We start from the raw sequence: 27471 nt of genomic DNA, 5'->3' as shown, positions 1-27471 counted from the left end.
TACCGAACTGCTCGGTGCTGAACCTCTATAAAATTCTTGTGTCTTTATTTACTTTACAATATTTCAATTGTATTAAACTACTTTTCGCTTACAAAATTAGACTCACTATCGTTGGCTAAAAGCGAGGTCAACATTTTGGTGCTTTCATTGAGAGTTGAACTCAAGGATCGCTCTTTATTGCAAATTTAATCATAAGTACGATGGTGGTACAGACTGGTAGGGGCGTGGTTGATCCAGCAAATCCATAGGTGGTGGATCCTACACTATAGAGTCCAGGAAACACAAGGGTTCTGCCAGCCGTAAGTCCCGGACAGCCATCGACTGCGGGTCACGGTGTGACGACTCCCGTGGATGAGATTGCGCCTGGTGTGCAAGAGACTGGGAATACCAGTTCAGCAGCCGACCAGGGCATTCATAGCACAGCCGTTCGCCCAATACCAATGTTCAAACGACCATTGGAGATGACACTGAGATCTAGAACCTCCGTGCTGCTCTTGGGCTCATGCAGGGTAATACCAACACCCTACATCATGATCAGGAGGAACTCTGTGCTGCGGTAAATCTCGCGTTTTAAGAGTAGAGGTGCATGTTTACCGAATGGAGGGACAAAGAGATGGAAGTGTTAAGGGCTCATCATGCAGTCATTGACAATCATAGTCGGCAAGCCACTGTGCTGATACGAAAAGCCTATCAATCTGTCGGGCAGCAACCCCCGAATGTCATCCCCTTGGGTGAAACGGACGAAGATCCAGCGATGAATACTTCTTAGACTATAAATGGTCAGCCGTCAAATCCCCGGTCATAGGTTCCACCTGTGGGCCCACTGGTAGGCGGGCAGACTTTGTCTAGTAATTCATCTGGAGAAGTCATACCCAAAAATTCCAACCAGGTTAATGGTGCCGATCAGCACATTAGCCAAACCAATTAGTCGCTGAGACAGCCAGGTGTTTCTGTATTTGATAGATTGGGGACTACTCATGATCTCATAAACGATCTGAATAGGAGGAGCAGAGTGGATGATCAACTTGACACACCGATCGTGCAGCCCAAAATGTGACTCAGATCAGCTAAAATGCCGAACAGGTTAGTCCAGTTGTGCAGGCACAGTGGGACGAAATTAAGAGTATGTTCTAAGGAATGGCCAGTCAGAGAAACAATGATCTCGAGTTGCACCGAGCACGTGGAACCCCTTTCTCCCCTGAGATCAGTCTCCTGGAGTTGCCCCACAAGTTTAAAATGCCAACCTGCAAGATGTACACTGGAAAAGAAGATCCTCTTTCCCATCTGAAGTATTTCGAGATGTAAATGGATCTGCAAGGAGTACGAGGAGACATAAGTTGCAGAATTTTTCCTACCACTCTCTCGGAAGCTGCCCATCAATGCTATTTAAAGCTGGCACTTGGAAATTTCACCTCATGGAAAGCTTCCTCCTCGGAGTTCCATGCGCAATTTTCCTCCTCTCGCCAACTTCCGTTGCACCTGGGAGACCTGGTCGAAGTAAAGCAAAGACCATGCGAGGCTCTCCGAGCCTACATCAGTAGATTCATGTTGGAGGCGACTAAGGTTTCACGAATAACCGAAGAAGAAAAGTTGCCCGCGATTTTGGGGGGCATTGAAGTCCTTGGTGAGCTCTGGAAGGACATAAGGAAGAACGGTCTGGTAGACTCAATGAGTGATTTTCTGGACCGTGTTGAAGGCTTTATCAAACTTGAAGAGGCTATTCAGCGAGCAGAAGGTGAGCAAAAACCTAGCAAGTCAAAAGCTCCTTCCACTGGGACATCCGCCCAGCTTCCCCATTACCCAAGCAATTCAAGCTCAAACAGTAAACGTTCCAACAACAATAATAGGCAAGGGAATGGGAAAAAGGGAAAGTTTATAGGCAAAACTGAACAAGCTCCCCGGGAGAATTTAGCCAAGTATATTGCATTTACCATCTTGGCTAAGGATATAGAAAGTGTTTACATGGCCACTCACTCACTAGCCCAGTCTAAGAAGCGCACACCCATGAAAAAAGATGTCAGCAAGAGAGACATGACCAAGTTTTGTGGATTTCATGGAGACTACGGCCACGACACCAATGAATGCAACAATCTGAAGTGGGAAATTGAATTCTTCATAAGGAAAAATAACATGCATGTACAGAAGTATGTCAAGGCTGATCAGAATCAGAGGGGTGATAATAACAAAGACTTGCTACCTCCACCAGTAGACGGACATCTACAAGTCATCATTAGAGGCCGACACATAGCTGGAGATTCAGGCAAAGCTTGGGAGTGGTATGCCAGAACAGCACAACACGAGCAAGAAGAAGTTATCCTGGTCGTAGAAGAAAGGAAGCCTAAAATCCCATGGGCAGGAGAGCCCAACATTACATTCAACAACGAAGATGCTGTCAAGATCAGGTTTCCGCACAATGACCCTTTGGTCATGGAGGTCCAGATAGCCAACAAGATGATGGCCAGAACAATGATAGATAATGGAGCCTCTTCAAACACCTTATTCAAGACTGCCTATGAAAAGATGGGGCTCTAGCTCAAAGATCTAACCCCCTGTCTCCTGCTTGTATACGGTTTCTCCGTCCATGGAGTCGCACCACTAGGGCAAATTCTCTTACCCCTCACTGTTGGGCAAGCTCTGACGACCATAACTATAATGGCGCAATTTCTGGTATTGGACGTTCCATGTGTTGGGTTTTATGCCCTAAATAAAACTCCATTTCAATGTAATCTATTTTATTTAACATCAATAAAGAAACAGAGGTATTTTTCATTCATTTGTGTATGTTTTGGTTCACTTTATCAATTACTTGTCTATTTGATTTATAAATTCATCATAAACCCTTTTCACATACTTGATCCTGTTTATTGTCTTGTCATCACATTGGAAAGTAAACATGACTATGTGAATAAAGTTTCCTAGATTTCTTAGACACAGGGTTTTACTGATATGATAATCTACAACTAGAGTTTACTTGCATTTGGAGAAACGCTATGTTCTTTACAGAACCTTGGTTAAAGTAAAGCTCAGGTTGGATGCATGGAGTATGCATCGGAAGGGACCGGTATTGAACTTTGACTTAGATTTAATTAAACTTACCGTAAAATATATTCAAGTCAATATCACCTAGTTGATCCTAGATCAAATGTTCTTAATCCTGTTATGATTAGGCTCAATCTTGAAAGGTTATTCATGTTCTTTGATTGGTTAGTTAAGCCTACTTTTAGGTCAGGGTGATACGTACATTTTGGGAACACAGTAGTGCAATTGAGTGGGAGCGCTAACATAAACATGGAATCTATAGCTTCTATCTGGGGAATAGTAAGCAAAGGATGATCTCCTTCGAGCTTGACCAAACGAACATAAATAATGGAGTACTCATTTCACATAAGCTGAAATATCATTTATACGGGGTCAAGTGTTTTAAGGATAAAATACATAGTAGGGTGTTACGGTAATCTAATCCCTTTACAGTGTAGATCATTCATATAGAGGATCAGTGATCACATCAGGATTATAACAATGGATAACTAATGATGTGTCTATATGGTGGAACATATAGAGCATTCTATATACTGAGAGTGCAATTCTAAGTTCTATGCGTGGATTCAACGAAGAATTAATAAGTTAGTGAATTTTAGTGATAAATTCTTGATCTACTTATTGGAAGCTCGGTTATATAGACCCATGGTCCCCGCACTAGTTGAGATAATAATGTTTGTAAGACTCATGTAATTTGTTTTGATTAATCAATTATAATTCTCAAATTAGACTATGTCTATTTGTGAAATTTTCACTAAGTAAGGGCGAAATTGTAAAGAAAGAGTTGTTAGGGGCATATTTGTTAATTATGATACTTTGTATGGTTCAATTAATAAATATGATAAATGACAATATTATTTAATAATTATTTGTAGTTATTAAATAGTTAGAATTGACATTTAAATGGTTGAATTAGAAAATTGGCGTTTTTGAGAAAATCAGATACAAAAGTGATAAAACTGCAAAATTGCAAAAAGTGAGGCCCAAATCCAATATGCCTTGGCCGGACACTTTTATAGCTATTATCCTCTGATATTTTCATTATTTTAATGCCAAATAATTCAAACCTAACCCTAGTGGAATGCTATAAATAGGTAGTGAAGGCTTCAGGAAAATTACACTTCTCATTCAGAAAAACCTGAGCCTCTCTCTCTACCTTGGCCGCCACCCTCTCTCTCTCTTCTTCCTTGATAATTTCGAAACCCCTTAGTGATTAGAGTAGTGCCCACACACAGCAAGCAATACCTCAATCATAGTGGGGAAGATCGTGAAGAAAGATCATCAGCAAAAGGAGTTTCAGCATCAAAGATTAAGAGAAAGAGATCTAGGTTCAGATCTTGATAATACTCTGCGATAGAAAGGATACAATGGTTAGAGATCTGAACGGAAGGAGTAATTTAATTCCGCTGCACCCAATGTAAGGTTTCCTAAACTTTATATGTGTTTATTTCATCGTTTTAGAAAGTTCATATTTAGGGTGTTAATCAACATACTTGTGAGTAGATCTAAGATCCTGGTAAAATAATTTCCAACAACTGGCCTCAGAGCCATGGTAATTGATTTGCTTGCAAGAAATTTGGACTTTAAAACGATTGTTTGATGTTTTGGATGGTATCATGTTGTATTGAGTGTTATTTGATGATTGATTGATGTTTGTGAATTTTCGTGAAAAATAATTGAATATCTGTTTCTGGAATTATTTTTATTGGATAGTATGGAAAAAATTAAGCAAGTTACTTTTTCTACAGAACTCAATTTCGATTTAATTTGAATTAGTTATGATTTTTTTAAGATTCGAAAAAAAGATAAGGTTGCTGGATTTCCCCCTACGCGCGCAGAAATCATGCGTGACACGCATTCCGCTGAGAAAACTCGGTCGAGCACCCCCAGCACGCGCGGGGACGGGTATGCACAGCATCCCGTCCGTACAACTTGTAATTTTTTCGTTTTTCTTCGTTTTTTCATGCTTTTTCATGGAATTAACTTCCGATTTTTTGTGTAGTTCTGTATTTATATATTTACTATTCATAATTCAACTCTAATTATCATAATGAATTAATTTAATATTTTTTTAAATTTAATTCATGATATTATTGTAATTTGAATTTGAAATAGTCAATATCTATCTTTTTTGCTTAATTATCTATCTTATTTTAAATTTGATTATATCTTATCTTATTTTTAAATTTAAGGTCAGATTTTAAATTTTTTAAATTAATTTTTTTTTAAATAATCTAACCTTATATAAATTTTAAATAAGATAACTATAATCATGTAATTTTAAATAGATGTAAGATATTTTGCTAACTTTTAAATTTTGTTATTTTATTTATTTAAATTACATTTAAAATCTGAAAAAGATATTCATTTATCTTTTTTAATTTTTTATTTAATTTTTATTTATAAAATAACATTTAATTTTTAAAAAGTAGTTAGCAAATTTTGAAATGATATTTAGGTTGGTTGAAACCTAATTTTTCAAAATTGTAGGTTTAATTTTAAATTTAAATTTTTTTAATTTCGAAATTTTTCAAATTTTTTAAAATTTTCGAAAATATTTTTTTTATTTAATTAATTATTTTTTCGAAATTATTTAATTTAAAATTAAATAAATCCTACATCCAACTATCCAGCTAACCTTGTTGCAGGAGTATGTGTTTTAGCTATTGTGTAAGTTTTGTAAAACCTATTATTGCTTGATTGCAAATAGCCATGGTTACCTTGTTGACAGATCCAATGATCTGATTTTAACTCATGGCTCCCTTGGTCAAGTAAATAATTTGTAACAGGTATATTTACAGTCTTCTTTCATCTGTGTATGACCTAGCAACATGATAGGACCCATCCAAAGTGTGCTTGTGTGAGCTTATGTGTTTAATTTCATTATAGATGCATATAGGTTGTTGTTGCTAAATAAAATGTCATAGTTCTTGATAGATTTTATTTAGGCCCATTTAGTTTTTCGGCCTATTCAATTAATAACAATTGTTCATTTTAAGGTTTAATTCCTCTCTTTTGGGCCTTGTGTGAGAGTTGGGAGCCATAGTAGTGGGTACGACATACTGAACCCAGCACCCCCTCACATGAACCACCCCAATTGTGAAGGCCCATTTGTCTGATTTGAATAACTGTACTAGGTTAATTACACTAGTTTAACCTAATAAAATTGATTAGCAACATAATTAATTTCATTTATTTTGAAATTAATTTAAGAAAACCATAGTTTAAAGAATTTTATATTCTAAGCTAAACTATATGCATTTTCTTGTATTTAATTAAATACAGAATTATAACCATCTAGATTCTTTCTGAAGCTTAATTTAAATTTTTCATTAAATATTCCTATTTAAGTTGATATTTAGTTATCTGCAACTAACCAACTTAAATCTGAATATCTTTTGGATTTAAAATTTCAAAATTAAGTTGAGGAATTTTAGGCATTGGTTATTAAGATTCTTTAGATATTTTTTAAGTTAATATCTTTTCGAATATTAACTTAAAATGGAATATTTTAGATATTTTTTAAGTTAATATCTTTTTGAATATTAACTTAAAATGGAATATTTTCAAATTAAGTGGTTATAAGTTAATTTTAATTTAATTAAATCTAATTTGAAAGATATTTAAGTTGATTTTTTTAGATTCTTCTAAAACAACTTAAACAAGATATTTTCAAATTTGTTCCATTTTAATTCGAATTTATTTTTCGAATTTAAATAATAATTGAAATTTAATTAAAGTTAATTTTTTATTTAAACCAACTTTGATTTGTAATTTTTCATTATTATAATATGGAACTTGTTCGATATTTATTCGAATTTATTTTTGGAATTAAATAATAATTGAAAATTAATTAAAGTTGATTTTTTATTTAAACCAACTTTAATTTGTAATTTTTCATTATTATAATATCGAATAAAATGATTATACAAAATACATATATATTTTTTTTTAAATAATGAGCTTTTAATCAAAAGATATTCGATCTCCATTGTTGGTCTTACAATAGTTAAACTTTTTCAATATAACCTTGAGACGCTAAACTTCGTCCCCCTATGGATGGTTATTCGTTGAACACATTTAACACCGTAAGATTTCATTTGATAAGTGTTTTGTGAGTTTTCGTCTCTATTAGACTCTCCCCTACTGTGACTACTTAGAGATAAACTCATAAAACATGAAACAATGGTGGAAGCTCGTAAAATGAGAATAACCTTGACTCTCGCCTACCGGGACAACGTTGGATTCTCATTTTGATCGAATAAAAGGTTGCTAAAATGGTTTTATTTTAGATGAACTGACTACTCTATTCAATTAATGTTATCTTTGACTCTCGCCTACCGGGACACTGTATTTCATTATGTTGGAAACCTTGGAAAATAAACTATGTTAGATTTAGTATTTTTATAACATATGTGATTATTTGTTATTTTCTGAACTTGTGTATGAATTTTGAACCAAAACCTTACTTCTGTTTTATTGATGTGTTGTAGTGCCAATAACCCTCTTCCCATTCCACTCCTAGTTAATATCTTAGCAATTGAACTTGAAGTTATAAACTCCTTCTCAGAGTAATACTTCACATATGCTCATGATGGACTTTAAATTCCAGAAAGCAGGTAAGCTGGGAATTGTTCACTGTGAAGAGCAAATAGTTCATAACTCCATAAATCCTACTACTTCAAGCTTAGTTGAGAAGATAAGAGAAAGTGATTCCACTTCCTCAAGTTATACTTCACAACAAATTGTACCATCAAGAACAACAAATCACAAATGAATAAGCAGTAATGCTTTAGTCTTCGAATCATGTGTGTTAGAGAATGATAAATCCATTTGGATTCTTGATTCTGGGTCTACAAACCATGTAAGTTGTTCATTGCAATTGCTTGAGAATTGGAATTATTTGAAATCTGGAGAGTTGAAACTTAAAGTTGGTAATGGCGAAATGGTTTCAGTTAGAGCTAGAGGAAAAGTCAAACTAAAGTTTCAAAACAGAATTTTGGAATTAGACAATGTCTTATACATTCCAAATTTCAGTAGAAACTTTGTTTCTGTTTCATGCTTACAATTGCAACAATACAGATTAGATTTTTCAAGTTCTGGTTCTACCATTTCTCGAAATGACATTCAAATTTGTGTTGCATCCATGGAACATGGGCTTTATGTTCTTAGACCAGAAACACCATTTGCCCTACATAACGAACTTTTCAAAGTAGCTAAACCTAGAAACCACAAAAAGCAAAAGATCGTTGATGATAATGAAACATATCTATGGCATTTACATTTAGGTCATATAGGCTTTGATAGACTCAATAGGCTAACCAAAGACTGTCCATTGAAAAATGTCGTCTTAGGTGAACTGCCAGTATGCGAGTCCTGCCTAGAAGGAAAAATGACTAAACATTCTTTCTCTGCAAAGGAAGAGCGTGCCAAATAACCCCTAGGGTTAGTGCATTCCGATGTCTGCGGACCTTTAAATGTAAAAGCCTGAGGTAGTTATGAGTACTTTGTCACTTTCATTGACGATTACTCTAGATATGGACATATTTGCCTTATGCATAAGAAATCCGAAACATTTGCAAAGTTTCATTCACGCATTGGCTCAAAACCAATTCGGTAAAACATTAAAGATCTTGCGAACTGATAGGGGTGGAGAATATATGGATATGCAGTTCAAAGATCATTTAATTGAACTTGGAATTGAATCCCAATTAACCGCCCCTAGCACTCCACAGCAAAATGGAGTTGCAGAAAGACGGAATCGCACGCTTTTGGAAATGGTTAGGTCCATGCTTAGTTTCTCAACTCTACCTACGTCCTTCTGGGGATATGCAATTTAGATGGCAACCGACATTCTAAATGTTGTTCCATCTAAATCAATCCCTAAGACACCCTTAGAACTATGGATTGGTCGTACACCTAGTTTACGCCATTACAAAATCTGGGGGTGCCCTTCTCATGTCTTAAGAAAGAAAGACGACAAACTTAAGTCACGAACTAAAGTTTGCATGTTTGTCGGTAATTCTAAAGAGACTAGGGGTGGACTATTTTATAGTCACAAGGATGATAAAGTATTTGTTTCTACAAACGCAACTTTCCTTGAAGATGACTATATTAAGAATTTCAAATCACAAAGTAAAGTAGTGTTGGAGGAAATGCTTTCAGATATAAGTCCTTCCAATGTTCCGTTCTCTTCCACATGTGAAGAGGACAATCCCACTCCCTCAGTTGAACCAACTGAGAAATCTACTACTAAAGTTTCTGTTCAGAAGATCACCGCACCTCGTCGTAGTGGGAGGGTTTCAACAAAACCAGCTCGTTATGGCTTGGATGGTGAAATCAATATGGTCGTAGGTGACGGTATTGAAGACGATCCATTGACCTATAAACAGGCAATGGCTAGTCCGCAACGGAAACGATGGTCGGCCGGCATGGATTCAGAAATGGATTCCATGAAAAAGAACAAGTCTGGGAATATGTAGACGCACCTGATGACTATCATCCGATAGGATGCAAGTGGGTTTACAAGAAGGAAAGAGGAGCTGGAGGCGAAGTCGAAACTTTTAAAGCTAGACTTGTAGCCAAGGGTTATACCCAAAGAGAAGGTGTGGACTATGAGGAAACTTTTAGTCCTGTTGCCACGCTCAAATCCATCCGAATTCTTCTCTCCATAGCTGCTGCTTTCGATTATGAAATCTGGCAAATGGATGTCAAGACTGCCTTCCTTAATGGGGTACTTGAAGAAACCATCTATATGGAGAAACCAGAAGGTTATGTTCTTCTAGGGCAGGAAAAGAAAGTTTGCAAATTAAATAGGTCTATCTATGGACTTAAGCAAGCTTCTTGCTCATGGAACAAAAGGTTTGATGAAATTATCAAGACCTACGGCTTTCTTCAGAATGAAGATGAACCTTGTGTTTACCAACTCAAGGAAGACCAAGTAATAGTATTCCTTGTCCTTTATGTTGATGACATTTTGATCATTGGAAACAATATCAAGAAAATGACTCACATCAAGGAATGGCTCAACACTCAATTCGATATGAAAGATTTGGGTGAAGCAGCCTATGTTCTTGGTATTCAGATTATCAGAAACCAGAAGAACAGATCTCTTGCTCTCTCTCAAACAACCTACATAGACAAAGTCTTAGAGAGATTCTCCATGAATAACACCAATGGGGCAAACATGCCTTCTAGATATGGTATTCGTCTATCTAAGGAACAGTCTCCGACTGATCCTCAAGAGATAGAGGACATGGCGAAAATTCCCTATGCTTCTGCAGTTGGAAGTCTAATGTATGCAATGTTATGCACTAGACCTGACATTTGCTATGCAATTGGAATCGCGAGCAGGAATCAGTCAAATCCAGGACAACAACATTGGAATGCAGTTAAGTATATTCTGAAATACTTAAAGAGTATAAGGAATCTTGTGTTAGTCTACAAGGGTGGTGCTTTAAATCCCATAGGCTACACTCATTCAGATTTCCAGGCAAGTCTTGAAGACTGGAAATCTACATCTGGGATGGTGTTTACTCTTGGGGGTGGAGCAGTGGTTTGGAGAAGTGCAAAACAAACTGCGATATCAGACTCAACTATGGAAGCTGAATACATAGCTGCAGCCGAAGCTGCTAAAGAACTTGTCTGGCTAAGAAAGTTCTTCACCACTATAGGTGTCGTTCCTGGAATGGAAAAGCCTCTAGTCTTACATTGTGATAACAATGGAGCAATAGCAAACAGTAAAGAACCTCGAAGCCACAAGAGAAGCAAACACATTGAAAGGAAGTATCACATTATCAAAGAATACGTGGCAAGAAGGGATGTACTAGTTGAGAAAGTTGACAGAAAGGACAACCTAGCTGATCCATTTACCAAAGTCTTGGCCGTGACAGCATTTGAAAAGCATCGTCAGAATTTAGGATTACGTGATATGTACTAATTAGTTTTATATTAGTGCAAGTGGGAGTTTGTTGGGTTTTATGCCCTAAATAAAACTCCATTTCAATGTAATCTATTTTATTTAACATCAATAAAGAAACAGAAGTATTTTTCATTCATTTGTGTATGTTTTGGTTCACTTTATCAATTGCTTGTCTATTTGATTTATAAATTCATCATAAACCCTTTTCACATACTTGATCCTGTTTATTGTGTTGTCATCACATTGGAAAGTAAACATGACTATGTGAATAAAGTTTCCTAGATTTATCAGACACAGGGTTTTACTGATATGATAATCTACAACTAGAGTTTACTTGCATTTGGAGAAATGCTATGTTCTTTCCAGAACATTGGTTAAAGTAAAGCTCAGGTTGGATGCATGGAGTATGCATCGGAAGGGACCGATATTGAACTTTGACTTAGTTTTAATTAAACTTACCGTAAAATCTATTCAAGTCAATATCACCTTGTTGATCCTAGATCAAATGTTCTTAATCCTGTTATGATTAGGCTCAATCTTGAAAGGCTATTCGTGTTCTTTGATTTGTTAGTTAAGCCTACTTTTAGGTCAGGGTGAGACGTACATTTTAGGAACACGGTAGTGCAATTGAGTGGGAGCCCCAACATAAACATGGAATCTATAGCTTCTATCTGGCGAATAGTAAGCAAAGGATGATCTCCTTCGAGCTTGACCAAAGGAACATAAATGGTGAAGTACTCATTTCACATAAGCTGAAATATCATTTATACGGGGTCAAGTGTTTTAAGGATAAAATACATAGTAGGGTGTTACGGTAATCTAATCCCTTTACAGTGTAGATCATTCATATAGAGGATCATTGATCACATTATGATTATAACAATGGATAACTAATGATGTGTCTATATGGTGAAACATACAGAGCATTCTATATACTGAGAGTGCAATTCTAAGTTCTATGCGTGGATTCAACGAAGAATTAATAAGTTAGTGAATTTTAGTGATAAATTCTTGATCTACTTATTGGAAGCTCGGTTATATAGACCCATGGTCCCCAGACTAGTTGAGATAATATTGTTTGTAAGACTCATGTAATTTGTTTTGATTAATCAATTATAATTCTCAAATTAGACTATGTCTATTTGTGAAATTTTCACTAAGTAAGGGCAAAATTGTAAAGAAAGAGTTGTTAGGGGCATATTTGTTAATTATGATACTTTGTATGGTTCAATTAATAAATATGATAAATGACAATATTATTTAATAATTATTTGTAGTTATTAAATAGTTAGAATTGACATTTAAATGGTTGAATTAGAAAATTGGCGTTTTTGAGAAAATCATATACAAAAGTGATAAAACTGCAAAATTGCAAAAAGTGAGGCCCAAATCCAATATGCCTTGGCCGACCACTTTTATAGCTATTATCCTTTGATAGTTTCATTATTTTAATGCCAAATAATTCAAACCTAACCCTAGTGGAATGCTATAAATAGGTAGTGAAGGCTTCAGGAAAATTACACTTCTCATTCAGAAAACCTGAGCCTCTCTCTCTACCTTGGCCGCCACCCTCTCTCTCTCTTGTTCCTTGATAATTTCGAAACCCCTTAGTGATTAGAGTAGTGCCCACACACAACAAGCAATACCTCAATCATAGTGAGGAAGATCGTGAAGAAAGATCATCAGCAAAAGGAGTTTCAGCATCAAAGATTAAGAGAAAGAGATCCAGGTTCAGATCTTGATAATACTCTGCGATAGAAAGGATACAAGGGTTAGAGATCTGAACGAAAGGAGTCATTTAATTCCGCTGCACCCAATGTAAGGTTTCCTAAACTTTATATGTGTTTATTTCATCGTTTTAGAAAGTTCATATTTAGGGTGTTAATCAACATACTTGTGAGTAGATCTAAGATCCTGGTAAAATAATTTCCAACACCATCAGCCTTTAACGTCATGCTAGGCCAACCAGCCTTGTATGACTTAAAGGCTTTTACGTCGATATTCCATTCATGCCTGAAGTTTCCAACAAAGAATTTAGTAGGGTGTCTGAGAGGAAACCAACAGATTGCTCGGGAATGTTATACCCTTGCAGTGGCCAAGGCTAAGAAAGAAGTATCCTCCAGCCAGAGCACAGACAAGGGAAAAAACATTTTAAAGTAGGGAACCTCCCAAGGCGAGGATGAAGATGTGGATCCTCGACTTGGGGACCCAAGCAGCAATGTTGGACCTATAGAAGAATTAAAAAGAGATTGAGATCGATCCAGATATCCCGACCAGGAAGCTAAAAATTGGAAAAGGTTTGTTGCTCGAAGTATAATCTGCATTGATAAAATTTCTGAGAGCAAACCTAGACGTTTTTTCCTGGTCACATGAGGATATGGTCGGAATTGATACTTCTGTAATTTCGCACGTCCTAAATATTGATCCCAACTTGCGGCCAGTCCAACAAAAGCGAAGACTATTGGACAAAGAGCGAGCGCTAGCCTTGAAGGAAGAGGTAGAGAAGCTACGCAACAATAATTTCATAATTGAAGCTTTCTACCCAGCTTAGGTTGCAAATCCCATACTGGTACCCAAGCAGAACAAGAAATGGCGAGTGTGTATTGATTTCACAGACCTCAACAAAGCATGCCCCAAAGACTATTTTCCACTTCCAAGAATCGATCAACTTGTGGACGCAACAGCTGGGGATGAAATATTAAGCTTCATGGACGCTTATTCGAGGTACAATCAAATCAAAATGCATCCACCAGACCAAGAGCATACAAGTTTCCGAACTGATATGGGTCTATATTGCTACAAAGTCATGCCATTTGGTCTAAAAAATGCTAGAGCCACATACTAAAGATTTGTAAACAAGATGTTTAAAGACCAAATTAGACGAAACATGGAAGTATATGTGGATGACATGCTCGTCAAATCCATGAAGGCTGGGGGGCACATAGATGACCTGGACGAATGCTTCAAAGTCCTCAGGAAGTACAACATGAAACTAAATCCCTTAAAGTGCTCCTTTGGAGTTAGCTCGGGAAAGTTTCCGGGGTTCATTGTCAATGCCCGAGGAATCGAAGCCAATCCAGAGAAGATTCAAGCCCTCTTGGATATGAAGTCGCCAACAAGAACCAAGGAAGTGCAAAGTTTGACTGGTCGGATCGCCGCAATAAGCAAATTTGTTTCAAAATCTACATACAAATGTGTTCCATTCCTCAAAATCCTGCGAGGAAATAAGCAATTCGAGTGGACAGAGGAATGTGAAAAAGCTTTTCTGGAGCTAAAAATGCAACTCGCAAAGCCTCCCGTACTTTCGAAACCTCTGGACGGAGAAGAGCTTGGGATATACTTATCTGTCACGGAGCACACTATGAGTGTCGTGCTGATCAGAGAAGAAAACAACATACAACACCCGGTCTATTACATCATTAAGAGACTCGTTGAGGCCAAAGGCCAGTATCCATTGATAGCGAAACTCGCTTACTGCCTGATTCTAGAAACAAGAAAGCTAAGGCCCTATTTCCAAGCTCATCCTATTTGGGTGTACACTGATAAACCATTACGCCAAATATTGCAAAAGCCGGACGCTTCTGGACGGTTACTCAAGTGGGCATTGGAGCTGGGTCAGTATGAAATTACCTTCCAACCCCGAATAGCAATCAAAGGCCAGGCCCTAACAGACTTTGTGGTAGAATGCACAGGCAAAGAAAAAATCATATCAGAAGGCAACCCCGAGCCAGTACTAACACCTCAGCTAAGTAACAGTGAAGACAAGCCGGCTTTAAACTACATGCAGACGGGTCGACTACAGATCAACTATCCAGTGCAGGAATCGCCCTTGTCAGGCCTGGGAGGCAACACCTGCATGCTGCAGTTATGTTTGGATTCAAGGCATCCAATAACGAAGCCGAGTATGAAGCTTTGATCGCTGGCCTAAAATTATCCCGGGAGATGAAAGCCGAACACATCGAAATCTGCAGTGACTCATAGCTGGTGGTAAATCACTTATCTGGAGAATACGAGGCTCGGGGACAGAAGATGATAGCATATCTAAGCAAAATACATGACCTGCTCGCACAATTCAAAAGCTATGGTCTCAGACAAATTCTAAGGGAAGAAAACACAATTGCAGACGCGTTAGCTTAATTGTCAAGCAATAATGTAAGTGATAAAGCGAACTTGGTCCCTATCCAGTTCCTCAAGGAGCCTAGCATTACTGGCACGGAAGAGATCAAAATGATTGATACTTCCCCAAACTTGATGACACCAATAGCAGCCTACCTCAACTCTGGGAACTCCCAGATAGTCGAAATGAAGCTTGAAAGATTAGAAGGAAGGCTGCACGATATATCATAGCAGAGGGAATTATGTAAAGATAGGGTTCTCCATGCCATTGCTCAGATGTGTTACTCAAGAAGGAGCTTCAAGACTTTTATCTGAGGTGTACGATGGATTTTGTGGAAATCATGCCGCCGGGCAGAGTTCATCTAAGAAAATTTTAAGGGAAGGTTATTTCTGGCCGACAATGATTGAAGATTCAAAGGCCTATGTTAAGAAATGTGACAAATGCCAGAGATTTTCGAAGATACCTCGAGCCCCGCCCAACGAGTTAACTCAAATGCAAAGTCCATGGCCTTTTGCCATATGGGGAATTGACTTGACCAGACAATTACCCAAGGGCAAGGGAGGAGTGCAGTACGTAGTGGTAGCGCTTGATTACTTCACGAAGTGGACGGAAGCCGAACAACTCGCAACCATTACATCTAAGAAAGTTCAAGACTTTTTTTTGAAGAACATAATCTGCCGGTTCGTATTGTCGTACAAAATAGTTTCGGACAACGGCAAACAGTTTGACAGCCAGTCCTTCATTGATTTTTGTGCAAACCATGGTATCATCAAAAGTTTCTCTGCAGTGGTGCATCCCCAAGCAAATGGTCAAGTTGAAGCAGTCAACAAGACCCTGAAGGATACACTAAAGAAAAGACTCGAGGATGCTAAAGGAAACTGGCCGGAGGAGCTTCTTGAAGTTCTATGGTCGTACCAAACAATTGAGAAAATGGCAACCGAACAGACTCCATTTGCCATGGCATATGGATATGAAGCTATGCTGCCCGTAAAGCTCAAGCCACCATCCCACAGAAGATTAACGTACAACCAAGAAGAAAATCACGTACTCCTAGCCGAATCACTTGATGAAAACAAAGAGAAGCGAACCACAGGAAATTTAAAGTTGATAGCCCATCAAGAAAAAGTAGCTTGGTATTTCAATAAACAAGTGAAGGCTCGGAAATTCTTTGTGGGAGATATGGTCCTAAGAAGATTATTTCTAAACACCAAAGACAGTACGACAGGTGTACTCGGACCTAACTAGGAAGGACCATATCAGGTGGTTAAAGTCCTCGAATCAGGAGCATACAAATTAGGTAAGTATGATGAGAAAATGCAACTTGTTCTAGTACCATGGTATTGGAATGCAGAACATTTAAGAAAATACTACCAATAGAAGTACCAGGTCGGATGACCATATTAAATATTGAAAGAACATTTACTTTTAAGTGAATGGCCTGCTGGGCGGACTATGCCCAAAGGTTCAGAAAAAATTGAAAAGTACTCTGGTCGGATGACCACTATGTAAAGTATAATTTCTAATTTCTATAATTTGTTTTATTTCATGCTAAGCTAAAAGATCAGATTAGATCAAATAGCTCTGATGTAAGTTACTACGGTAACAAACACATTTTTGATCAATAAATGAATAAAGATGTTTATTTCAAAATTCAAATTGAGTCGAAATTAATAGCATGTTGTTAACTTACCATCCAATGCGTACAAAAGGTTTGGTCGAACCCAAAACCTCGAACAGACAAAAAATCATACTTGCAAAAAAGTAACAAGTACCAAGAGTCATAAGTCTACTCGGTCACTTGGGGGGCACCTATACCTGTACAAAGCATTTGGTAAAGATAAAAAAATATAGTTGCACGACGCAGAGAATGAAATTCATTATAGATAACTAAAGCACGTAAACCCAGGATTAAAAGCTGCCCGGTCAGCCTGTTGTCTAGAAAATGAAAAATAATTCCAAGTTTAAAGACTGCTTGGCCAGACACGATGACTTAAAAAAGGCCTTATGGCTGGACAAATGTATTAAAATAAAGGAAAGATACGTGTTCAGACGGCAGGAGTCCCAGGCTCCTTGTACGGGTCCTTTGGGCCGGTGGGTGCTAGAGGATCTGTTGTCTGAGCAGGAGGCATGTCAAGGTTCAGACCAGAGGTAGAAGTGGTTGCCTCGGACTCTCCATAGGCCACTTGGGAAGCACAGTACTCGAGATACATGTCTTTGGCCTCGCCTAGGTAATTAAAATTTGCCTGAGGGTTAGCCTTCCAAAAGTCATAAAAAATCTCGAGACCGGCTGTCTCTAAGACATTCACCTTCCCTTTGAGCCTCTCTACCTTAGCGTTAAGCTCCTCCTCCTTGGACTTCTTCTCTGCTTCCAACCTGTGGAAAACAGTTCGAAGAACCTCCCTTTCTTCTTGGAGGTCAGTCACTTCTTTGGACAAGGAGGTCATGGCAGGCTCAAGTTGATCTGAAGCCTCCAAATCCTTCACCAACTCGGCCACTTTCTTCTCGGTAGCAAGAAGCTTTTTGTTGACTTCACCCAGTTCCATTCGGACAGCTCCGAGTTGAACTCTGGCGTCATCAGCGTCCTTCCTAGCCAAGTCTACTTCCGCCCTCATGGTGTTGGACATGGCAACATTCTTGGAGGCAGCAGACTTAGCTCGAGAATAAGTGTAAGCCAACCTCAGACCAGTCTGCGCAGAGAAAAAACGTTAGAATCTGAGCCAAGTAAAGAAGGATTAAAGGAAACTGTCAAGAAAGACTCACCCTCGTAAACTCCTTCAGGACTCCTCCCATCAACAACTCCAGAGAAGGCTCGTTGTTAGCTTCGGCCAGTTGCTCATTCACTTTAGGGACTAACCGATTCATGTAATGGGAGAGCATCTCTTTGCCTCTTTTGGTCTCCGGGTGCAGTGATGGAGGTGGGGTAGGAGCCCAAATCTACTTAGATGCGCCCTTCGACTGTTCGGGCCTGTCCGAACATCCTCCTCGAGAGACCTTGAACTTAGAAGTTTTTGGAGTAGAAGGGTCCACAATGGTTAGCTCATCGGATAGATCAATAACAGCTTCAACCGGTGCCTTCTCTCTAAATGGCGTTGTCTCACCGCCCCTAGACTTCTTGGCCGAAGGAGACGAGCTTGAGCTTCCCCCAACTCTCTTCTTCAGAGCTTCGAGCATCTTCTGAGACATGTCTGCACGAAATAAAAGCAACATGGTTAAGAGAAAAGCACTAGAAGTATGAAAGCATAATAATTAAGAAGATTAAAAACAAGACGGAGTATTTTGCGAAGCATTTGCCCGAGCAAGACTTGAAGGCTCATCATCACCTGACAAGTCTCTTATCTCCGCCAGGACGGCTTTCCCCTTTCCTAGTACAGGAGTGGATGGCCGAGTAGGTAGACTGGGCTCCCTGATTCGAATTGCATGTTCAACATGCCTGTGCTTGGCAGTAAGTTTCTTCCTCCTTTTGAACAGAGCCACCTGCTCTTCCTCAGCCTCATCTTTAGGATCCAGAGGCTCATGAGCATATTGTTTTGCCCCCGCACCTCCCTTCAACTTAGCCTCACGCTTAAGTTGAATGATTTCATTCTCCTGATGAGCTCCCTCAGCCCGGCCAGAACCAGATTTCCTCTTTTTCTCCTTCACAGGCTGAGGGATGAAATCCTTCGGGTAAAGCCCGTATTCCACAAAGTTTTCCTCAGAGGTCAACAAAGTGATATTCCGGGCAGCACCCGCCAGCTGAGCAAGCCTTTGAGCTCTATCCCTAAGAGCAAGTGTGAAGGGTGGGCGGTGATATACATGGATCTGCTGGAACTGAGTGTAGGTGGTGCCAATGCCTTCCACCATGAAATACTCGTCAACAAAATGCCCAATTTTGCTAACGATCTTATCCCCGATGCCCGTCAACCGCTTGTAGTCTGGCTGAGAGAAATAAAAGTACCCTGACCTGCCTTGCATGGGGGTAGACTTCAGGTCCAAAAAACTAGCTAACCTCACGGGGAGAGGGCATATCCCACTTCTCGGAGGCGTAGAGAATGAACAGGGCAGAGAGATACTTGATGCCCTTGGGAGTGAATTGGGTCGGACAGAGGCGGAAGAAGTTTTCCACCTTCCTAAAGTACAGGTGCAAAGGCAGCAGTGCCCCTTGCTTAGCATGAGCACCCGACCAAGCACACATCCCCCTCTCTGGGTTTGTGGCTCGATTGTTATAGGTAGGAATGTAGCAGTCTAACTCGCCCAGGTAGCCATCCTGATCGAGATCCCGTAAGCGTGCCTTGGTGACCTTGGAAGGAGGGCTCACCCACCTGGCGCCCAATGCACCCTGCCTCCTTTGAGGAACCGCGGCAGTAAGTTCCTCAGTAATGAAGTACATGCTTTCGACGAGGACATCGCCGTCAGCGTCAATTGGCTCCCCAGCCTCATTGTATCCCCCAAAGTTTGGGGGTGCAGCCTCCTCCTCGGAAGGAGTACCAGGACGGACATCGCCCTGCTCCTCTATCTCCTAGACCTCAGCGTCCCCTTCATGATCCCCCTCCTCTTGTGCGGGTGGATCCTGTTCGGCGTTGGGCAAGGTAGCGTGCTGGCCCACGTGAGGGTTGGATGCATTGGCTTTATGCATTGTTTGTTTAATATGAGCCATCATTCTTTGGCTGGACGGGAAAGTTGAATCAAAATGTCCGTCGCTTGAAGAGGGCGGACTAGAGCAAAGACGAGGATGATCCTCGTGCAAAAGTTGAAGCAAGTCTTGGTCGATTTGGTGTTCGCTTCCCCAAAACTCCCCTGGCTTCATCTACAAAAGACAACACGCGAGATGAGTGTTTGGTCGGGATATCGAACATTAAATAGGCAAATATGCTGACTAGGAATTCTCAATAGATTAAAGAATTAAAATACTCGACAAAAAGCCAAAACTCAGAAGTTCAAAGTTTTCGCGAGTTAGGGCCAAAAATTTCATGAAGCTTAGAATAAGCAAGATGAAAGACAGGCATTATGCAGTTCAAAGAGCAAGCATTATGAACGATGAAGTCGCATGAATCGTTGCAAAGGAAAATGGCAGAGTCTCTAAACTTAGGGTTTCCTACATATCTTTTACAACAAAGCTATAGTTGCATTCAGAAAATAAATGTAACACCCTAACTACCTTAGGCGTATTACGTGATTTTTAAACGTACTGTGCAGCTCGTTGCTAATCAACGAGGTTTATGGAAAAAAACATGATTAATTAAAATTTTTCTTTTTAATTAAACTTATAAACCATATTACAAAAGACTCGGGATCCCGATTATAAAATCATTTACAAAAAGGTTTAACTGTTTAACCATTACATAAAAATAAAAGTCGTCTAACGACCAGTTACAAAAATTCAGCCTTGCTGTCCCGAGGATCGTACGCTCCAGGCCTAACCGCCCCGACATGTACAATCTCATAAGCTCGCTCACGGTCCATCAGCTATAGCCTTGCCTTTACCTACACATAAACGTAAACTGTGAGTCGACAGACTCAGTAAGAAAAGCATAATAATACTCATACATAATTCTAACTGCCGTGTCCAACACGATACTGAGTCCCGCTACTGCCATGTCCAACATGGTACTGAGCCACTACTGCCATGTCCAACATGGTACTGAGTTCTGAACGTTCATAGGGACGGTACTATTGACACGTAACAACCTGATCGGTCGAACCGGTCATACTCCATTCTTTGGTCATACTCCGGCTCGTACCGACGTGTTACTATATCCTCACGATCGGTCGAACCGGTCATACTCCGGCTTCTTGGTCATACTCCAGCTGTACCGACGGGATACGTCAATAGCACGGAACCACCAACCAAGTGTCGGCTGATCGGTCAAACCGGTCATACTCATTCTTGGTCATACTCCAGCCTGTACCAACGTGACAGGGTTGGATGGTTCGAAGCCAACATACAACTAATGTAATCTAATAGGCTTCCTACATGCACGCTAAACATGTAATCTACATATGCATACTGTTATACTAATCTTACCTGGATTCCGATTTCAGGTGTGCCGGTCAACCTGACTGGAACTGAAGCTGAGCGGCGGATTACTGGCTCCTAAACCATAAAAATCACAACGCTATAAGTGACACGCTAAATCACTTCCCGGGGACTAAAACTAGGAACTAAAAGTTTCCCTATCGATAAAAAGCATGGCAATACCCCTAAAAACATAAAAACGAGGAAAACTAGGGTTTCTGAAAATTCCCCAACCGGTAGACCGGTTGCCCAACCGGAATTCCGGTTCTGGGAATTACTGGACACCCATCCGGAATTCCGGTTGCACAACCGGAATTCCGGTTCCTCGCAGGAATTTTTCAAAAATTCATAACTCGATCAATTCTAACCCAAATCATGCAAGATCTTCCAGACCTGTTCTATATGCCCCAAATAACCATTCAAAGGCAACAAAATCACCCAGAACTCACAGAATCACAAAACACCATTAAAGACCAAGCTTTGAGTTCCAAAACTCAAACTTGGTTAGAATCCACTAACATGCAATCAAGCTAGATCAAACCTACATAAATATGCATAACTAAACCTCTGAAAATGAAAATAATCAACCACAGCAAGTAATTTACAGATTCAACATATATTTTCAAAATTCATGCTCTTGAACTAAAAACTCCCAAAACTTGATTCCAAGTAACCATCATGCATACACTAGCTCTAAATTACTTAAAAAAAATAGCAAGATTAAACTTTAGAAAACAACAACAAATCACAGCAGCAAGAACTTCAAATTAACATGCATTACTCAACTTTTTCATCAAAACTCAAGAAATTAAAGAAGGAGAAACAAGAACCAACCTAGCTTGCAATGGACCTTAAGAGGAGGTGGATTAACAAGTAAAAAATCAATGGAGAAATCAGCTCCTTGCTGCCCAAAGTTTCAGCCGAAAATAGAGAGAGAAATGGAGAGTTCTTTTCAAAATTTTCTATTTTCTACACTTAGCATTTTTTGTAAAAAGAATCAATAAAATCAAGGCCACTTCTAATATTTCATTTCAGCCAACTAAAACTAAAAATAAACATTTAATTTTCATTTAATAAGCTCACATAAGACAAAACACTAATGGGGCAAAAAGACCATTTTGCCCCTCCACCATAAAACCACATAAATCATACTAAAGGGGTATTTTTGGGAAATTCTAAATTCCCGGCCATTCCCGACATTCCCAATGTCTAAAACCCGTCCCCAAACTACTAACATACTAAGTTGTGATTTCTACTGAGCCAAACGCCGAGTTCCAAAATACCGGAAACTGGAAATGCAAAATATGCAAGCTACTGAATAACATAAATAACAGTATACTAAATTATTTAAATAGCTATAAATAATTTCATCATTAATCACAATTAACTGATAATTTCCAAATTAACTAAGCGGGCTTCACAACTATCCCCCCCTTAAAAGGATTTCGTCCCCGAAATCTAACCTGAATAACTCTGGATATTGAGCTCTCATATCTGTCTCTAGCTCCCAGGTGGCTTCTTCCACCTTACTGTTTCTCCAGAGAACCTTGACCAATGCTATGGTCTTATTCCGAAGGACTTTATCCTTTCTATCCAGGATCTGCACTGGCTGTTCCTCATAAGTCATATCTGGCTGAAGCTGAAGACTCTCATAACTGAGTATATGAGAGGGGTCTGAAACGTATTTTCTCAACATTGAGACATGGAATACGTTGTGAACTGCTGATAAGGCTGGAGGCAATGCTAACCGATATGCCACTTGACCTATCTTCTCGAGAATCTCGAAAGGTCCTGTAAATCTAGGGCATAACTTGCCTCTTTTCCCGAAACGTTTAATCCCCTTCATCGGAGATACTCGTAAAAACACATGGTCCGCTACTCGGAACTCAACATCTCTGCGTTTCGGATCTGCGTAACTCTTCTGTCTGCTCTGTGAGGCAAGCTTTCTAGCTTTTATCTTCTCTATCGCCTCATTGGTCCGCTGTACTGACTCAGGACCTAAGTATTTCCTCTCCCCTGTCTCATCCCAGTGGATAGGGGATCTGCATTTCCTACTGTACAACAGTTCATAGGGAGCCATCCCTATCGTACTTTGATAACTGTTGTTGTAAGAGAATTCTATCAACGGTAGATACTTACTCCATGAGCCTTCAAAGTCCATAATACAGGCTCTCAACATATCCTCCAATATCTGAATTGTCCTCCTCTCGGATTCTCAACTGATGATAACCCGAACGGAGATCGATCTTAGAAAAGACCGTCTTCCCCTGAAGCTGATCGAACAAGTCATCGATCCTAGGTAATGGGTATTTATTCTTCACCGTCAGCTTGTTCAACTCCCTGTAGTCGATGCACATCCTCATAGATCCATCCTTCTTCTTGACAAACAAAACCGGGGCTCCCCAGGGTGACACACTGGGCCGAATGAACCCTATGTCAAGCAACCCTTGGAGCTGAATCTTTAATTCCTTAAGTTCAGCTGGAGCCATCCTATACGGGGCTTTGGAAACCGGTTCCACCCCTGGTGCCAAGTCAATCACGAAATCAATCTCCCGCTGAGGTGGTAACCCTGGAAGTTCTTCGGGAAAAATGTCCAAAAATTCCCGAACCACTCTGATGTCCTCTGGCCGAATGGTGTCTGGCCGAGCGGTGTCCACCACCACGGCCAGAAGCCCTAAGCACCCGCCGTGCAACAATTCTCTCGCTGACATAGCCGAGATCACCGGGATCCGAGATCCCTGAACTGAACCCACAAATACAAACGGTTCTTCACTTTCCGGTTGGAAGACCACCATCTTCCTTTTACAGTCAATGCTCGCCGAATATTTAGATAGGAAATCCATTCCTAAAATAATATCAAATTCGACTAAGCTCATCTCTATCAGATCAGCGCTTAACTCTCTACCATCTATCCTGATCGGCATAGACCTAATCCACCTATTGGAGATAACCAATTCTCCGCCAGGTAACAGGGTTCCAAACCCTGATTCATATCTATCATAGGGTCTACCCAATTTACTAAAGACTTTGGCCGCCACATAAGAATGTGTAGCCCCAGAATCAAACAGCACTGAATATAGCGAGTTGTTAATAGAAAGCTGACCTGTGACAGGCGATGGGCTGGCATCCGCATCGACTGCGTGATAGCGAACACCCTGGCTGGAGTGGGTATCGCTGGAGCTCGCGGTGCCTCTGGTCGGAGCTGGGGACATTCCCTCTTGAAGTGTCCGGGCATGCCACAATGAAAGCATCCCTGACCTTTGCACTCACCCCGATGGTGCCTCTTGCAGCTAGGGCACTCGGGATAGGAGAAGCGGGTCTCAGTACCCCCTGGGCGACTCCCTCTGTTCTGGTTCCCCCGGAACCTCTTGTTCTGACTCGAGCCACCGGAAGCAGTGGGTGCTCTCTTCCTCTGGTCAATGGCCGAACCACTACTCCCCCTGCTATAGCCTGATGCAGGAGGGGTAGGAGCTCCGCCACTCACCGGAGTACTGGCTGATTCTGACATACACCCCACTGCGCCCTCAGCTCGCAGTGCCTTCTCCACCATCTGAGCATAGGTGGTGCTGTCGTCGGTGGTAATCATCAGATCATGCCTGATCTTGGGATTCAACCCGTCCAGATACTTCTCCTTCTTGCTAAAGTCGGTCGGCACAATTCCCGAGGCTAACCTCGCCAACCGATCAAACTGAGTAGTATACTCAGTGACGCTCATGTTCTCCCGCTGGGTCAGGTGAACGAACTCTTTCCTCTTGGCGCTTCTGACCGCCTCGTTGTAGTATTTCGCATTAAAGAGTTCCTGGAACCTTTCCCAGGTCATGGTGGTGACGTCATGGATCTGAGACACCATGTCCCACCATACCAGGGCGTCCTCACAGGCCCGAAACGTGGCGCACACCAGCTCCGTCGTTACCGGTGACACCCATGAAATTCAGTATCTTGGTGATCACCGTCAGCCATTGCTCGGCTTTCATTACGTCCGGACCTCCCAGGAATACCGGAGGTGCTTGCTTCCGGAACCGCTCATACAATGGTTCCAATCTATGGGCCGCCACCACTATCTCGGCCTGGGCAGCAGGGGCAGGTGCCACTGGAACTATGGGCACAGGAACTGCAGGAGCACCCTGCTGTCTCAACCTCTGAATCTCGAGGTCTTGTTCTTCGATCCGGGCTTGCATCTCCGCAAACCGCAACTCCCAATTCGGGGCTCCCTGATCGGCTGGGGGAGCCTGGGCAGCCTGTGGCGGGTTCTCATCACCCCGGCCACGAGCCCTGCCTCGGGGACCTCTACCTCGGCCCCTAGCGGTGGGGGAAACCGAGCTCACGACCTTGATTCGACCTACGGAGTTGCCACGACTCACGGTAGTCCGCCTGGCGTCCATCTGATTAGAACCGCCTGCGAAACCAAGAGTTGGCATATCAGGTCGTATTCAAGGAGAGCTTACTAATGCCGCTTAATTTGGAAATTAAAAACGAAACATGCGCCTATTCTACTATCAGGCTACTAACATGCTTCCTAACAGGCTTTTCTTTTTCATAACTGAATAAAATAAACTACTAAAGCAATAAAGGCTTACTGAACCGTGAACCGAGCTAACTGCTGATGATGATTGTACATGTCGTGACGATCTTCGGAAGACAACCTAGCGGCTCTGATACCAAATTGTAACACCCTAACTACCTTAGGCGTATTACGTGATTTTTAAACGTACTGTGCAGCTCGTTGCTAATCAACGAGGTTTATGGAAAAAAACGTGATTAATTAAAATTTTGCTTTTTAATTAAACTTATAAACAATATTACAAAAGACTCGGGATCCCGATTATAAAATCATTTACAAAAAGGTTTAACTGTTTAACCATTACATAAAAATAAAAGTCGTCTAACGACCAGTTACAAAAATTCAGCCTTGCTGTCCCGAGGATCGTACGCTCCAGGCCTAACCGCCCCGACATGTACAATCTCATAAGCTCGCTCACGGTCCATCAGCTATAGCCTTGCCTTTACCTACACATAAACGTAAGCGTGAGTCGACGGACTCGGTAAGAAAAGCATAATAATACTCATACATAATTCTAAGCTGCCGTGTCCAACACGATGCCGAGTCCCGCTCTTGCCATGTCCAACATGGTGCCGAGCCACTTCTTGCCATGTCCAACATGGTGCCGAGTTACGAACGTTCATAGGGACGGTACTATTGACACGTAACAACACGATCGGTCGAGCCGGTCATACTCGCCGTCGGTCATACTCCGGCTGTACCGACGTGTTACTATATCCTCTGATCGGTCGAGCCGGTCATACTCCGCTGCTGGTCATACTCCAACTGTCCAGACGGGATACGTCAATAGCACGGAACCACCAACCAAGTGTCGGCTGATCGGTCAAGCTAGGTCATACTCATTCTTGGTCATACTCCAGCCTGTACCGACTTGACAGGGTTGGATGGTTCGAAGCCAACAGACAACTAATGTAATCTAATAGGCTTCCTACATGCACGCTAAACATGTAATCTACATATGCATACTGTTATACTAATCTTACCTGGATTCCGATTTCAAGTGTGCCGGTCAACCTGACTGGAACTGAAGCTGAGCGGACATCGGCTCCTAAACCATAAAAATCACAACGCTATAAGTGACACGCTAAATCACTTCACGGGGACTAAAACTAGGAACTAAAAGTTACCCTATCGATAAAAAAGCATGGCAATACCCCTAAAAACATAAAAACGAGGAAAACTAGGGTTTCTGAAAATTCCCCAACCAGGTAGGCCAGGTTGCCCAACCGGAATTCCGGTTCGGAAGTCTTGGACACCCATCCGAATTCGGTTGCACAACCGAATTCCGGTTCTTCGCAGAATTTTTCAAAAATTCATAACTCGATCAATTCTAACCCAAATCATACAAGATCTTCCGGACACATTCTATATGCCCCAAATAACCATTCAAAGGCAACAAAATCACCCAGAACTCACAGAATCACAAAACACCATTAAAGACCAAGCTTTGAGTTCCAAAACTCAAACTTGGTTAGAATCCACTAACATGCAATCAAGCTAGATCAAACCTACATAAATATGCATAACTAAACCTCTGAAAATGAAAATAATCAACCACAGCAAGTAATTTACAGATTCAACATATATTTTCAAAATTCATGCTCTTGAACTAAAAACTCCCAAAACTTGATTCCAAGTAACCATCATGCATACACTAGCTCTAAATTACTTAAAAAAAATAGCAAGATTAAACTTTAGAAAACAACAACAAATCACAAAGAAGAAGAACTTCAAATTAACATGCATTACTCAACTTTTTCATCAAAACTCAAGAAATTAAAGAAGGAGAAACAAGAACCAACCTAGCTTGCAATGGACCTTAAGAGGAGGTGGATTAACAA

At 40.5% G+C, this 27471-nt stretch overlaps 1 protein-coding gene across 1 annotated transcript; it reads left to right on the top strand.

Annotated features, from left to right (window-relative positions):
* Nucleotides 1-1668: 1668 nt before the first annotated feature.
* Nucleotides 1669-2532, top strand: LOC133032111 (uncharacterized). Its single transcript, XM_061105950.1, has one exon. It carries the CDS (start codon nucleotides 1669-1671, stop codon nucleotides 2530-2532), a length of 864 nt encoding a protein of 287 aa, XP_060961933.1.
* Nucleotides 2533-27471: the final 24939 nt, after the last annotated feature.

This window comes from Cannabis sativa, chromosome X, assembly GCF_029168945.1.
Source record: "Cannabis sativa cultivar Pink pepper isolate KNU-18-1 chromosome X, ASM2916894v1, whole genome shotgun sequence".
NCBI classification, from domain to species: Eukaryota; Viridiplantae; Streptophyta; class Magnoliopsida; order Rosales; family Cannabaceae; genus Cannabis; species Cannabis sativa.
Note: the sequence above shows the minus strand (reverse complement) of the source record. Positions and strands in the feature narration are given on the sequence as shown.